This window comes from Sitophilus oryzae, unplaced genomic scaffold (genome assembly GCF_002938485.1).
Source record: "Sitophilus oryzae breed Bouriz unplaced genomic scaffold, Soryzae_2.0 scaffold_888_pilon_pilon, whole genome shotgun sequence".
NCBI lineage: Eukaryota > Metazoa > Arthropoda > Insecta > Coleoptera > Curculionidae > Sitophilus > Sitophilus oryzae.
In genome coordinates, this window is record NW_022147514.1 from 745,234 (window position 1) to 760,059 (window position 14,826).

Consider the following 14,826-nt stretch of genomic DNA (forward strand, 5'->3'; position numbering starts at 1 on the left):
TCTTATTTGTAATTTTAATGACGTATTTTTTTTTTTAATTGATTTGTATTGTATGACATTTTTTTATTTGTATATTTGTTTTTGTGCTTTTTTGTTTTGTGAATGCTTTGTCGATGAAGTTGTTTTGGCTTTTTGTACAATAAAGTGTTGTTTTTTTTTAGTCTTTTGTCGTATCCACCCTTTGCTTTTATGGTCTCTCTTGGTTATTTCTAGCTTATTTCGTTCCATTGACCGTTGTGCGACTTGCAGTTTCCTTATGAGGTATCGGTCATGACTGATAGTACACATTGGTCGAATATTTTCTTCTTTATAGATAGAGTGGCATTCTAGAATATGATTGAGTTTCTTCCATAAGTAATCCACCGGCATTGTCAACTTAATTCTTCTGTTGATTTCTGGTAGTAGAGATCCCGAGCTGTGTATAAGTTGTCCCAAATATATATATTCTTCCACTATTTCCAGTGTTGTGTTATTTTTTAGAATGTCTTTCCTTTCCACTAGTTCGTTGTACATTACTTTAGTTTTTGCTAAATTCATTTTGAGACCCACTTTATTGCCGGCTGTATTTAGTTCATTAATTTGTGCTTGTACACTGATAAAAAGATAGACTTGAACTAAAGTCGTCATCGTTCTTGAAAAAAAAAAAATTTAGTGGCAAGAGAATTTATTTTAACGTAAAAGAAAATATTTTGCCTGAAGAAAATACTCTCTTAACTCAAGAAAACTGGTTCTCTTGAAAAATTCGAAAATTTCTCTTGAATCTATTTTCATTCAACCAAGTGCAAGTTACTTTGTTTTAAGATAATAACAAAAATACGCTAGGAAGTACTTCATTCAAGAAACATGGCCATCTTTCCAATAGCTAAATACTCTTTTGATGAAAAATAATAACGACACGCAAAGACGATGACAAAGGACGGTATATACGGTATATAGGTCGCACATCATAGTACGCACCGGTTTTGTTGCTTGGAATTTTGCATAATTTGCTTTTTAAACGCATATCGTATAACAAATTAATTAGTGATCGTTATTAACATGCATTTGTGATTTTTTATGGACAAATTTTAGGATATATGGATTCTTTAAAGGAGTTTCTCAAAAAATGGAAATTAGAGTATTTATTTGCTATATTTGAAGGTAAGAAACATTTACCTACTACTAGACTATTTACCTGTGTAGATAATAAATATAGATAGAATAAGAATGTAAGTATCGATTTTTTTATCCAAATAATTACAAAAATTTTAGAATTTCAAGTCATCGTATTAAAAAATTCAAAATGGTACCAAAGCTTATAATTTTAATAATTTGTTTGCTTTACTTTGATTAATCGTGATGTAACATTTTTTTATAATTTGTAGAGTGATGAACCACCCCAAAAAATACCAAGGAGTGAAGAAGCAGAAATAACTACTATCAAGGAAAATAATATTACTTTACTTACTACAGACCAGGAAAACCTAAATTTCTCAGAAAATAATATACCTCGTAATATGCCTGTATATGATGTATAGACTTCTCTTAGATCAAAATAAATTTTAGTTGAGTCAATGGTATTCGCTATTGGTTTAAGAAAAGTGTCTCTTTAATCAAGAAATGTCCCTTTTCAATCAAGAATTTTTGCATGAATCAAAGAGACTATTGTTCTTGTAGCAAGAACTTCTTTGCATATTAATTTTGGGTCAAGAATGAAATACTTTGGACAGATAGATTCTTCTATTCCCTAAGGTAATTTTTTAAAGCTTAAGAAAAGATAGTTAATGTGCTTTGGACAAAGAAACGTCGTTCTTGGCCCTATTGAAACGCGCCAATCTTTTGGGTCAAAGTCATATTCATTTCGACTGAGAGATCCTTTTTTTCAGTGTAGTTCTTCAGGACTATTGGCAATTAAGAGTATGTCATCAACGAATCTAAGATGGTTAAGTTATTCTCCATCTATTTTTAATTCTTTGCTGGTCCAGTCCAGTTGACGAAAGATTTCTTCTAATGTTCTCTAAACAGCTTTGGGGATATCGCGTCTCCCTGCAGCAAGTGAGACGCGCACAGCCTCAATACCATACTTAGATAGCATCAACTAGGGAGTATATACTGGGGTCGGCATTTCTGGCCTTGAGTGCCGATTTTGGTGTGTACGAAGAGTACGGTCAACAAGCTTAATAAAATAATATGTACTGAATAAAAACAGAAAGCAAGTACTGTATGATCGAAAAAGTAAACGATGTCAGCGATTGCTATGAATTGAAGATCGCTGTCATTTTATATGTAAAATTATATGGGGAATGTCAACGATCGTCATTTCCAAGCCAACTGGACGTCGTTTTTTCGATCATACGGTATTTTCCCAAGCTCATGGAATCTAGCATCAGATGCACTAGATCTAACATCATGTAATAAATACTTTGTATTTTTGCTCTCTCCGACTTACCAAATTGCCATAACGATTCACATTCCTTGCCAGGATGGTATAGCAGCATCAAAGTGGACTTGGCCCAAATACACTTGGACCCGACCGTATCAACCGGGCTTTAAAGTTTGAACAAAATGCACCTTTGTGGGTTATTTTAATAAAATACATCACATTTTTGTAGAGTGGTTCAAATACCTACAAGTTTATACAAATAGAAGATAATTCTCAATGCCTTTGATAAATTTGAACGCGTTATAATTAACAAGCACAACTGGTTTTTCCATAAAATATTTTATTTATATTAATGCCTTTCCAATACCCCCTCATTATAATTTAAAATATAAGCTTGTTGCTGAAAGTTTTACATCTTTTTAATGCATTTGCAACCAGTTTTAACTCATTAGTTCATTTAAACCTGTTTGTTATCATAGTACCTATACCCTACTTTCAAAAAAAAAAAAACAAACCAGAAACAAATAATATTCATTAAAAATAAATATTTTCTGAGGTTAATATTTCCTAAGTTCAACACATTTTTTTCTTAGAAAATTAAATTTGATATAAGAGGCACTTTCAACTCGAACCTAATATTCGTTTCTTTTAGTATAAACATCTCTGTGGCAATTAACAGTGTATGCTATAGTTGCTAATACGTATTAAAACTTGACCTTAAACGCCCTCTACACTACTAGCGAAATAACCCGAAGTAGGTGAAAGTTGAATAGTGAAGAGGGTTATTTCATATTTCCTTGCCCTAACTTTGTCTCGTCTCAGCTTATTTTTATTAGACGAAAAAACACGAAATTTATAATTGAATTTTTAGTTAATGTTTTAATAAACTCAAGAGTTCAGAAAATAAGTTAGTTTATTAAATTGTAGAAAAAAATAAAATGCTAACTCTGCTTTCATATTACTAACTGGGACACACTCGGGGATACCAATAAGTACCAAAGTTTACAGAATAAAATCCAAAACCAACAGAAAATAGCACTCAAAAATAAAATTTATAATTACGGATTTAAGGTATTTTTTTAGGTATTACCAATAAAAAATTATGTAAAAAACTGAGTCTTATGAAATCCTCCAAAAAATCAAAGGTATTTACAAAAAAAAATAAACTATGTAAATAAATACTATGGAATGACAAAACATTAAACAACAATTAAGCTGAGTTCATGGGCGTTTATCAAGCAATAAATAACACGATAAAATCCAATCATAAAATGTTATCTTCAATTATAAAGTACCTCGTAAAATAAAAATGTAGCCAACCTGGTTTAGTACATTATAATCGCCAAAATATGATTTGTTTTGGAATACCAACTCTTCTCGATATACTCTTCGGATGGTATATGGTTCTTTCATATTAGCACCAGAAGCTGTCAATATTATATCATTGAAAATATTATTGACTTGGTTATTCGATTCTAATAAATAAGTTTAGTTAATATCAGTTAATAGTGATTTGTTAATTATCAGAAATATATTGGTTTGGTTGTTGTATTTAATAAAAACATACGAAGAAGTATCAGATAACATCTTTTTCTGTCAACCGAGTGGCAAACAATCTAAATTACTGGAATTAAATAAATTATATTTAAGCACAGATTAACACAGATTTGTCAGTAAGACGGAGAAACTAAATAAAACAACGGAGTAACTAAATAAATATCCTATTTAAAGGGCCGAATGCAAAACGTATGCGTATGATGAATCGCTACAAAAAAATGTACCACAATATGGCCACAGATTAAGTATTATTTCAATTGAGAATATTTGTTTTTGAAAAGGCAACATTACATTCGAAAAAAAACGAAGTCTGACAACGTCATAGCTCTATTAAGGGTCCCAAGTCAAGGCGGCGTTTATCAGCAAGACGAAATAAGTGCCACATCTGTAAGATAATCTGTGATTTAAGTTCTAAAATATAAAAAAACACAATGGATGTCTGTTGAAATAAAAATCTTAAAATACAAATTAATCCAACCCCGATCTCTCTTCAGTCCTTCACTCTACGTGAGAGTATGGTGACATCATGTGTTGATTCCCCTCACTTCCTCGGACCAAGTTGTTCGACACTGCGCCATACATATGGAGCTTCGGGGAGGATGTGGCCCACTAGGATTTTGACTTCTATCCACCTCTTAGGTGACCTTCCACGTGATCGTCTTCCCTCTACCTTCCCCCCACCATCAGTCTCTCAATTGAGGTGCCACTCCTGGCAATATGGCCGAAATATCGGAGGATTGACTGATTTAATCTGGTAACCAGCCGTGTCTCAATTTTTAGTTCCTCTATAATGGAAATGTTTGTTCGATGAGCCGTCCATGGTATTCGCAGCAGCCGTCGATATAACCACATCTCCAAGGCATTTATTCTTTGCTTATCACTTTCCTTTAGTGTCTATGTTTCGGAGCCATACATAGCTATGGGGAATATGATGGAGTTCACAATGCGCAGTTTAGTTCTTCGTGTGATTGCTGAAGTCTTCCATATCTTAGTCAGCTTTGTTGTTGCATTCCTCGCCATTGCCACTCTGCGCCTGATTTCAGCCTCGCATCCACAGAGTTTGCTATCATGGAGCCTAAATAGTTGAACTGGCTCACAACCTCGTATCCAGCTACGGTTCGGACATCAGGTTGATTATTGCGGAGGCGGTCAACAATCATCGTCTGTCCTAATTAATAAGGTCCTAACCTAACCTAACCTAACAAATCCCGATAAAAACCAAGAATTTTGGTACCGCGCCTCTTAGGAACCGGGATTTCCCGTTTTTTTCAGTACTATTTTTTGTTCAATGATGGGGCAGTTCATCAAGCAAGGAATGATTTTTTAAAGTAATTTCTATAAAAAATTGAGATTTTTAATGAAAATAATATCAATATTTTTATTTAAATAAATAAAGCGACCATAGTAGCTGGGAATCAAACCCACTACCTGTCGCATAGCAGGCGATACACTACCGCTGCGCTGAGGAACTAACGGCCAGCCACATAACATATTTAATCTTCAGTAATTGCTAATAAACATTATAGGAACTTCAAAAGAGAAAAGAATTAAGTTTTAATCAAAACTCAACAACTGTAACGCATGACCTTTCATTTGAGATGGCTAAAGCTAGAGCCAAGGAAGCTCATTACGATCAAGGGCTAGATTGTAGATTGTATGGGGAGGGAGAAGTTAATCACCGCGACCCCTTATAAATCTATTGTGACCCCTGTCTTGAGTTATAACTCCTGGTTAGTCTCCATCTCCGCTATCAGTTGTACCAAAGTTTATGGTACGAATGATTGTCGTGAAGATTGTTGTCTCGGCGCACTCAATGATGAGGTGTTCTGGCGTTTTCCCACTTTCCCCACAGTATCTTCATTCGCCGTTGTTTCTCAGCTTCAATCTACTGAGGTGTTCATTGAGGAGACTGTTAAAATCCGAAGATTGTTCTTACTTAAATCAAAGAAAATCTTTGACTTTACTCGGTTCCTGAGAAATTTCTTCGAGTGTCTTACAAGAGTCTTACAGGATCTTCAGTTCTACTTTAAGTTGGTTTTCACTTACGGGAAGCAGAACGGTTCTGGTCCAGTTAGTGAAGTGTTCGCTCCTTGTCTACCTAAATCCTTTGCTTTTTTATCACCTTGTGGGCCGTATTCCCTTGGTGGGCTGGCACACAGAGTAGGAAACCTTTATTTTCGTTGCCTAATTTGTTCACGCTTCTTCAAATTCAAATCGATGGTTACTGAGTTAATCGCTCTTAAGGCAGGCGGCCACTGCGAGCGAAACTAAACTAAGCGAAGATAAGATTTGTAAAAATCAGCTTCCATACTTTTTAATGCGTCAGCGGCTACTTGACCGAAACAAAACAAAAATATATGAACGAAGATTCGAATCGTAGTTTAGTTTCGCTCGTTTTAGTTCGTGACAGGTTCCAGCGAATTTTTCGCAGCGATTAGTTCTATGATAGCAGAGATACAATACGAAAACGCCGCTAACTTAGCTGACTACTGAGCGAAAATCGTTCCCAGTGGAGTTCCCATTTAGTTACCGTTTGTTTTCATATTCTTAGCTTAGTTTAGTTACGCTCGCAGTGGCCGCCTGCCTTTAAAGCTGCTTGACTATTGAATAAGATGGATATATCTTGTTTCCGATAGTTCTTATCTAAGATAAGTTGCATGCATCTTTCTATAGCGCAGATTTCTGCCCTAAGAATGCTGGGGTAGGTGCCTATTGGTTCGGAATATTTAGTTTTCGCCCAAATACTCCTATCTCAATTCCTGATTTGATTTTGGAAGCATTGGTATACCACGTTATGGTATGGTCTTTTTATCGCTTTCCTTTTTATTACTCAATACTACACTGAGGTGTTTCTCAAAGTTATAAATTCTTGGTATGTCATCCACTGGGAGTTGGAGAAGTGGAATTTTCTTTTTGAGGGTGTTCCAAGCTCCTTTTTGTTGCTCAATACTACAGTGGGGTGTTCCTCAAAGTTATACATTCTTGGTATCTTATCCACTTCGAGTTGGAGAAGTGGAATTTTCCATTTGATGAACCATTCTAATCATTGTCGCATTGGCAATCAAAGAGCTAAGTTTACAGGTTTTCAGCGCAACGATATGATATGCAGGCAATGGGCACGACACGCAAGAAGAACGAACAACAGATGGACCACAATTTTTTTTTTATATTATCGAAAAATGGCGGCCGATACAGATGTGTGTGCGTGTTGCTCCGACAATTACATTGTTAATTCGAAAGGAATCAAGTGTAAATTGTGTAATAATAAATTCCATCTAATGTGTGTTTCAATTAAAGACTCGTGGATGAAAATTTTCAATGAGAATACCAATATTTTGTGGTTCTGCCATATTTGCAAAACCAACATAGAAGGCCGGTCACTTCAAGGTCATAGTGAAAGTCAAGCTTCATTGGAAGCAGCAAAAGTAGAAGTTGAAAGTGTGGTGATCATGAAGAAAGAAATAGAGTGTCTCACACGTGAGTTAGCACTCAGCAGTAAGCTATGTGAGGAATTAGATTACATAAACAAGATTCATAAAACTCTATTAGAAAACAAGGATTGGAAAAAAAGTGTTAAAACAGCCGCCCCAGCTATGGCTCCCTGCTCGCTGGAAATGGGGTCGGTACCAAGTCAGGTGACCTCGACCGCCCGTAATATACGTAATATACGAAGTTACAGTGCAGCCGTTCAACCGGATGAATATCCACGGCCAGTTTCTAAAGTAGGGTTAGCATCAAAACAAAATAATCAAAACAAACAACAGCAGCAGGTTAATGCTGCCGGAGAAAGCAGTACAGCTATGATAAGCCCTAGTGCAGTGAAACTAGCAGTATTACAGGCGGAACAAACTAATATAATGAGAGAAGTACAAAATTTAAACAAAACAAACACGGTTCCCGAGGGTGAATGGGAAGAAGTTAGAACGAGAAATCGTAACCACCCCAGAAGGTTTGTGGTTGGACGAGGTGAATCTAGTGGAACAGGAGTGCAAGCCATTCCAAAGCAGGTATCCCTTCATGTCTCGAGGCTTGATCCAAGAACGAAGCCGGAAGACTTGCGACAGTTCCTGATTGGCAGTTTTCCTGAAGTTGTTTGCTATCCCCATGAATCTAACCATCCTGAACTTTATGGTATATATACATCTATAAAGGTAACAATCAACAATGATAATTTTAGGAAAGCATGGAGCAGAGACATATGGCCCAATGGAGCATTGGTGCCCAAGTTTTTTGCAAAGAAGAGGCGGCCAACAGAAACTCCCATGGAGCCTCTAAATGTGATGTCCGTGTAGGGGGTGAAGAACGGAACAACTAGAGATAGAAGCAGCCGTAAGCCAACCCACTGGGATTTGGACATTTATTACCAGAATGTTAGGGGTCTAAGGACAAAGGTAGATGCTTTTTATACAAGTTTATTGTCGGAGGAATATGACATGATTCTGATAACAGAGTCATGGTTGACTGACGGCTTAAGTAACTTTGAACTTTTTGATGAACGTTATAGTGTTTATAGAAAAGATAGGGATAATGAAAAATTAAGAGGTGAGGGTGTTATCATTGCTGCTAAAAAGAAAATTACTATTGAGAGAGTTGATTTTATTTGTGACTGTGATATTGAGTGTCTTATGACCAAAGCTAAATATAAAGGTAGTTCATTTATTGTATATTGTGTATATATCCCACCAAACACTGGTATTGCGCATTTTAACTTATTTTTAGAGGCTGTGGAATCTTCATGTGGGGATAGTGATGTATTAATTGTAGGAGATTTTAATGTTCCAAATTATGTAATAGGTAAATGTGATAAAAGTATAATGATAGAAAATTTTTTAATTTTTTGTAATCTCGAACAGCATAATGCTGTTGTGAATTGTATGGGCAGAAAATTGGATTTGGTGTTCTCTAACCTCAATATTGTAAGTTGTTTGCCATGCGACTCACCACTGGTGCCCGAAGATACGTACCATCCCGCCCTGGTTTTGACTATGCAAGTCAGAGACAGGTCTGGACGGAAAAACAAAAACAAAGGTATCAATGCGTCTTATAAGTATGACTATGCTAAGGGCAACTTCATACTTTTATATAATCTCATCAAGTCAGTACAGTGGGGAGAACTATCTGCTGTTAGAGATGTAAATGTGGCTTTTCAAAAGTTTTATAAATTGATGTATAAGTGTATTAATGAGGCTATCCCTAAGAAAAAAATAGTTCAAAATTATAAACATAAATACCCAAGGTTTTACTCTGTAGAATTGAAGGCCAACATCAAAGAAAAAACCAATTGCATAAAAAAGTCAAAAGGTTTGGGGCTGACCTAAATACTAAACGCAAATATTCTGAGCTTAGAAAACTAATCAAAGATCAGATTAAGCATGAGGGTGGAGAATACCAACATCTAATTGAAACCAACATTAATGATGATCCCAGCTCTTTTTGGGCTTACATGAAATCTAAAAATCAGGGGGGGGGGCATTCCTTCTGAAATGAAATATGAGGAACAATTGTTAACTGCGCCGGATGTCATGTCGGATGCTTTCGCACAGTTTTTCAGTTCTGTCTACCAGATGTCTACTGATTGCAATTTGGTTGAATTGAACCAATTGGGTCGCTTTAAATTCTCCAAAATATCAGAAATTTTAGTTAGGAACAGTATAAAATGACTAAAACCTAAGAAGGCTACTGGGGAGGATAATATTCCTTCTTATATATTTAAGGGATGTATGGATGAGCTGGCATACCCTTTAACATATCTTTTTAACTTTTGTCTAGAATCAAATATATTTCCCAAAGTGTTAAAAAATTCTATTGTAACACCTATTTTTAAAGCTAAAGATAATAGAAATATAGAGAACTATAGCCCGATATGTATATTGAATTCTGTAGCCAAAATATTTGAATCATTACTGTATGAAGACATCATTCTGCATTTTTCAAACTTGTTCGTAAATCAGCAATATGGTTTCTTGACAGACAGGTCCACATGCACTAACTTATTAGTTTTTACTCAGGCAGCTTCGGAGGCGATCAAGGGTGGACATCAGCTCGATGCAGTTATGACAGACTGTGCGAAGGCATTTGATAGGGTGGACCATGGTCTTTTACTGAGAAAGTTGGGAATGGCGGGATTCTCGCTCCCAGCTCTGAAACTGATGCAATCTTATTTGTCACATAGAACCCAACGAGTAAGGGTACGGAGTTGTCTCTCAGATTGTATATATGTTACCTCAGGGGTGCCACCTGGGAGTAATTTGGGCCCCTTACTGTTCGCAATATTTATCAACGATTTACCAAGTTGCCTTAAACACTCATCTTGTTTAATTTTTGATGATGACTTTAAGATGTTTAGGACGGTCCATGGAAAGGAGAATTGCCTTCTTCTACAAGAAGATATGCATGGTTTATGGAATGTAGTAAATGCATGGAATGCAGTAAATGCATGGTTTATGGAATGTCACTAAATAAAGATAAATGCTTCTACACCACTCTCACGCGAAGACAAATACCGATAAATTTAAACTATCGTGTAGATCACACAATTTTGTGTAGAAAGGACGAGTTCAGGGATCTTGGAGTCGTCATGCAGTCAAATCTAAAGTTTAATGCTCATTACAATCACATGATAAGTAAAGCCTATAGGGTACTAGAATTTGTGATAAGAAATTCAAAGAATTTTGTCAATATATCGAGCATAGTAAAGTTGTATAATGCGTTAGTGAGACCACATCTCGAGTATGCTTCTGTAGTGTGGTTCCCTGAAGCTTATGTAAATAATAACCAAATAGAAAAAGTTCAAAAGAGATTCCTAAGATATCTCTATGTCAGGAAAAACCATCAATATCCATATATGATCTCCTACAGAAGCATGCTCGATACTTTTGGATTTGTGTCACTAGAAAGTAGAAGAATACGACAGGCAATCTTATTTATTTTGTGTATAACTAACTACCTTAAATATAAAGATTTATTCTTAATTATATAAGCATATGTGTTCCTAAGGTGAGACTGAGAGTGAATAATGTTAAACCCTTTTTTACTGAGTGTGGCGATTGTTCTCCATTTAGAATTATGTTGGACCAGTGCAATAGTTTTCTAGGTAAATGTGATAATCTTGTGGATCCCTTTGATTGTAGACATCTAGGTATTATAAAATCGGCCTTAACCACCATATTTGGGGGGGGGGATTTTAATTTTTAGTATGTTCCTATCTCCTCTTCATGTTATATTATTTTTATTTATTAACTGGTTGTCTTTTAAATCTGTTATGTCTGTTTATTTTCTTTCTTTTGTAAATTTTAAGCTTAAGTGTGTTCAACTCTCTGTATGTAATTACAATTATTGATATTGTGTTTGTAGGGAGCATAAATAAATAAATAAATTAATAAATAAATAAATAAATAAATAAATAAATAAATAAATAAATAAATAAATAAATAAATAAATTTACAGCATGTTACCCATGAGGAATTAAGAGACCTAGAAGAAGCCCGAACCTGAGATGGGAGCATTATATTAGGAAATTAGCAGGGATAACTTGGGCAACAATTAACAATGGGGACTACAATGAGAGAAGGTATGTGAGGGAGGCTACACCATAATTGGAAATGGTTGAATAAGCTGAAAATGATGATGATAAGCTTCCGGTCAAGGCGGGGACAGCCAGTTTTTGAATGCGATTCTGATTCATTTTTTGTATCTACTAATTTTTATATATTAGAATTGAATGTTGTTAAATTTAACTATTGTATTTAGAGATTCTGTATGATGACAGATACAGATACCTACACAATCATGGGAAATTAATTGTATTAACTGTCAATTCAAACCCCACTTTATCATAACACTTGTTGATCATACGGATCATATGGCACCTATATATAATTTAGAGCATCTTTTATTTCTGTTCCTCCCTAACTATAACATCAGATTATTGAAGAACTATACCGGGTGGTACATCGGCGTTGGAAACGTAGGACATCCATGCAAATTTTGAATAGTCCAAATTTTGGCTCCCCCATTGATTTTACAGCGAAATGTAAATATTTTTTTAAAGGTCTGGGTGTGCTGAAAACACATGCCAAATTTGAACAATTTTAGGCAAGCCATTTTTAACAAATTTAAGAAAAACTGCATCTATTTTTAAATTAAAACTGAACAGGTAACAATGCAAAACCATGTGAATGCCAACATACCTTAAGTTGTCCTCGAAGTTGTCAACTTATAATTTTGTCAATGCCAAATTATATTTTCTAAATAAAAAAAAGCTTTTGTCTAATTTGAACATAATTTAAGCGAGTTTTAAATATCAGAAATGCATATCGGCCACACTAATCGTAAGTATTAGATATAACTTTCTAGCTAGGTATATTCTTTGGATATAACATAGTAACATAGACAGCACAACAAATTGCATTTAATCATAGGTTGACAACTTAAGGCCTGTTGACATTTGCCTGGTTTTGCACTGTTTACCTGTTCAGTTTTAATATAAAAATAGATACAGTTTTTCTTAAATTAGTTAAAAACGACTTGTTCAAAATTGTTCAAATTTGACATTTGACATACGCAGACCTTTAATAAACCTATTTACGACTTCGCTGTAAACAATAGGCGAGCCAATATTTAAACAATTCAAAATTTGCATGGGATTTCCTATGTTTCCGATGCCCGATGCACCACCCGGTATAAAAAATAAACATTTGAATATGTTAATAGAGATAGAACTCTAAAATAGCATATTTCCCTCGATATTATCTCTTTTTACCTTCTCGATAAATCCCCTCATGTGAAAGAACTAAGATTATACTCCTTCCCCAAACCGAAATAGGTAAAAACTCCACAATTTCGTATTCTCACGATCAATTCGTACACTCACAATCGTACACTCACAATCGTAAATATGGCAATTATTTCATTCTATCTCACTCAGACACACATCTTACTAAGGCAAGTTACGTAGGCAAAGCATGCCATGCACCACGTTGCCGTATCAAAAAAAAAATTTAAGGGCACAGGTACGGGGGAGAAATATCGAATCCGCCTACACACTTTGCCGGGGGTATTTTTGAACATAGACGTTAAGGGTGGGTGGATGATACTAAATTTAGTCCAGGCATTAACGTTAATTTTGCTTCGTTATACAATGTGTAGGTGACGTAAACTGAACGATTTAACAGCAACGAAATGTAATATTCAAGTTCTCTGAATTAATTTCCTATTGCCTACTTGTGACAGTTCAAGAAATGTGTTATACAGAGACTGTTGATATGAAAGAACCTATGATAAAGGCATTAAGGTGAAATGCTCAGAATAAATCAAGTTCTAATACCTACTATGCCATGTCAGATATAGGTAGGAGTATAAAATGTTTTCGAAAACACCTCATTTATTTCTGGTCCTTTGTTCAGGAATTTTAACAAAACAATATCAATATAAAAACATTATAAACGTAACATTACGCATTAATTTCGAATCTTTATCTTACGTACAAAAGTCTAGAAATCTACTATTTTATCAAATTATGCCTACACCATATAATGTTCTTCCACCTTTTTGGTCGTTAACATTTATATACCAACCTTCATTATAAGCGAACCAATAACGTTACTTTTCCCTTGCAGAATAAATTTAATAAATGTACAAATTATTGAAGGTAAGAAGTACAAAAGTCTCCTTGATTGTTCTAGTACTACAGTCTTTATTTTTCACAAAACAGGACACCAATTTATGATGACAATATAAATAAACGAAATAAATACATATAGGCATTTGTTCACTTACAAGAATAAACGATTTTATAATTATAAACAGTGCACGAATACGGAAATAAATGAACATCAAATTTGACACTTGACAACTTTTCCAATTGCAATATAGCCTAATTTTTAGTGTTCGAGAACCACGGAAGACATACAGCAGAGCCTGAAGCTTCTGTTATCAGTTCATCACTTTTATAAGTCTACTTTATCTTACCGTGGTGGTTTCTTCATTTAATTCTTCGAGTGTCCGCGAAATCATACTCCATCAAAACATCATGACACTCACGATCGCGTATTTATTCGATCGACAGTTTAACGCACAATTAATGTCCACCAAGTTGATTTTAGACACTGCACAGGGTTCTAATTGTAAGAAAGATACCGTAAACAGATTTTAGATGACATATTTTTATCTTGTAGAAAAGCAACACGGCATACACGAACTACACTACCACAATTGCATACATTAAAGATTTCACTCGACAAGGGTCCTCCCCTTTCTGTAAAGTGGACACGACCTAGGAGGCGATTCGTAAAATCTTTCAAGATTAATATATTTATAGAATTACTCACAGATTATTGATAATGAATTCTCACTATCCCTATTATCAAAGATACGGAATTTTAGTTATTTTTTTCGACAAATATTTTATTCGAATGTTCGTATAGCATCAAATCACAAGAAAAAGCTAATCGATAGAAATTGTAAACCTACCTCCATTTTCTTGTTTGCCAAGTCGTTTAATGAAGGCGCCACTGATCAAGTCGCTGGATTGCCAAGTGTATTTACTAGATAGACTGCGTTTACAGCGATACTTTTTTCAGTGTATTTAAGTTGATAACGAAATATACCTATTATATGTATTTGTCTTTTTTATAAAATCGATTTGTTGAAAATTTTATAGTTCTGATAGTTCCTCAATAAAATATTAAATACTAGATTTAATGCACATTAAATGGTTTATTAACTCTAACTAACCAATAAAACAACTATAAACAAAAGGCTAGCAAATTTTTAATAGAAAATTTGCAACTATGCAATTGCCAGTGGCAATATGGTGGCAATTGCCTAGTTGCAAATCCACAACCCAGACAAGACAAGCTGTTATTTAGCTACTTAAAACTAAATGAATTTTCAACTAAAAGTTACAT

The 14,826-nt window shown here is 34.7% G+C and overlaps 1 protein-coding gene across 2 annotated transcripts in view; it reads right to left on the reverse strand.

Moving 5' to 3' along the window:
* Nucleotides 1-14,152, reverse strand: part of LOC115890583 (AF4/FMR2 family member 4-like) — a 298,633-nt gene extending 284,481 nt beyond the window's left edge. The window contains exon 1 of one of the 2 annotated variants that reach the window (XM_030910855.1): nucleotides 13,889-14,152. In XM_030910855.1, the coding sequence (XP_030766715.1) occupies nucleotides 13,889-13,905 (17 nt within the window). In that variant the 5' untranslated portion in view covers nucleotides 13,906-14,152. The remainder of the gene's footprint in view (nucleotides 1-13,888) is intronic. The other variant, XM_030910854.1, reaches the window with a different exon arrangement.
* Nucleotides 14,153-14,826: the final 674 nt, after the last annotated feature.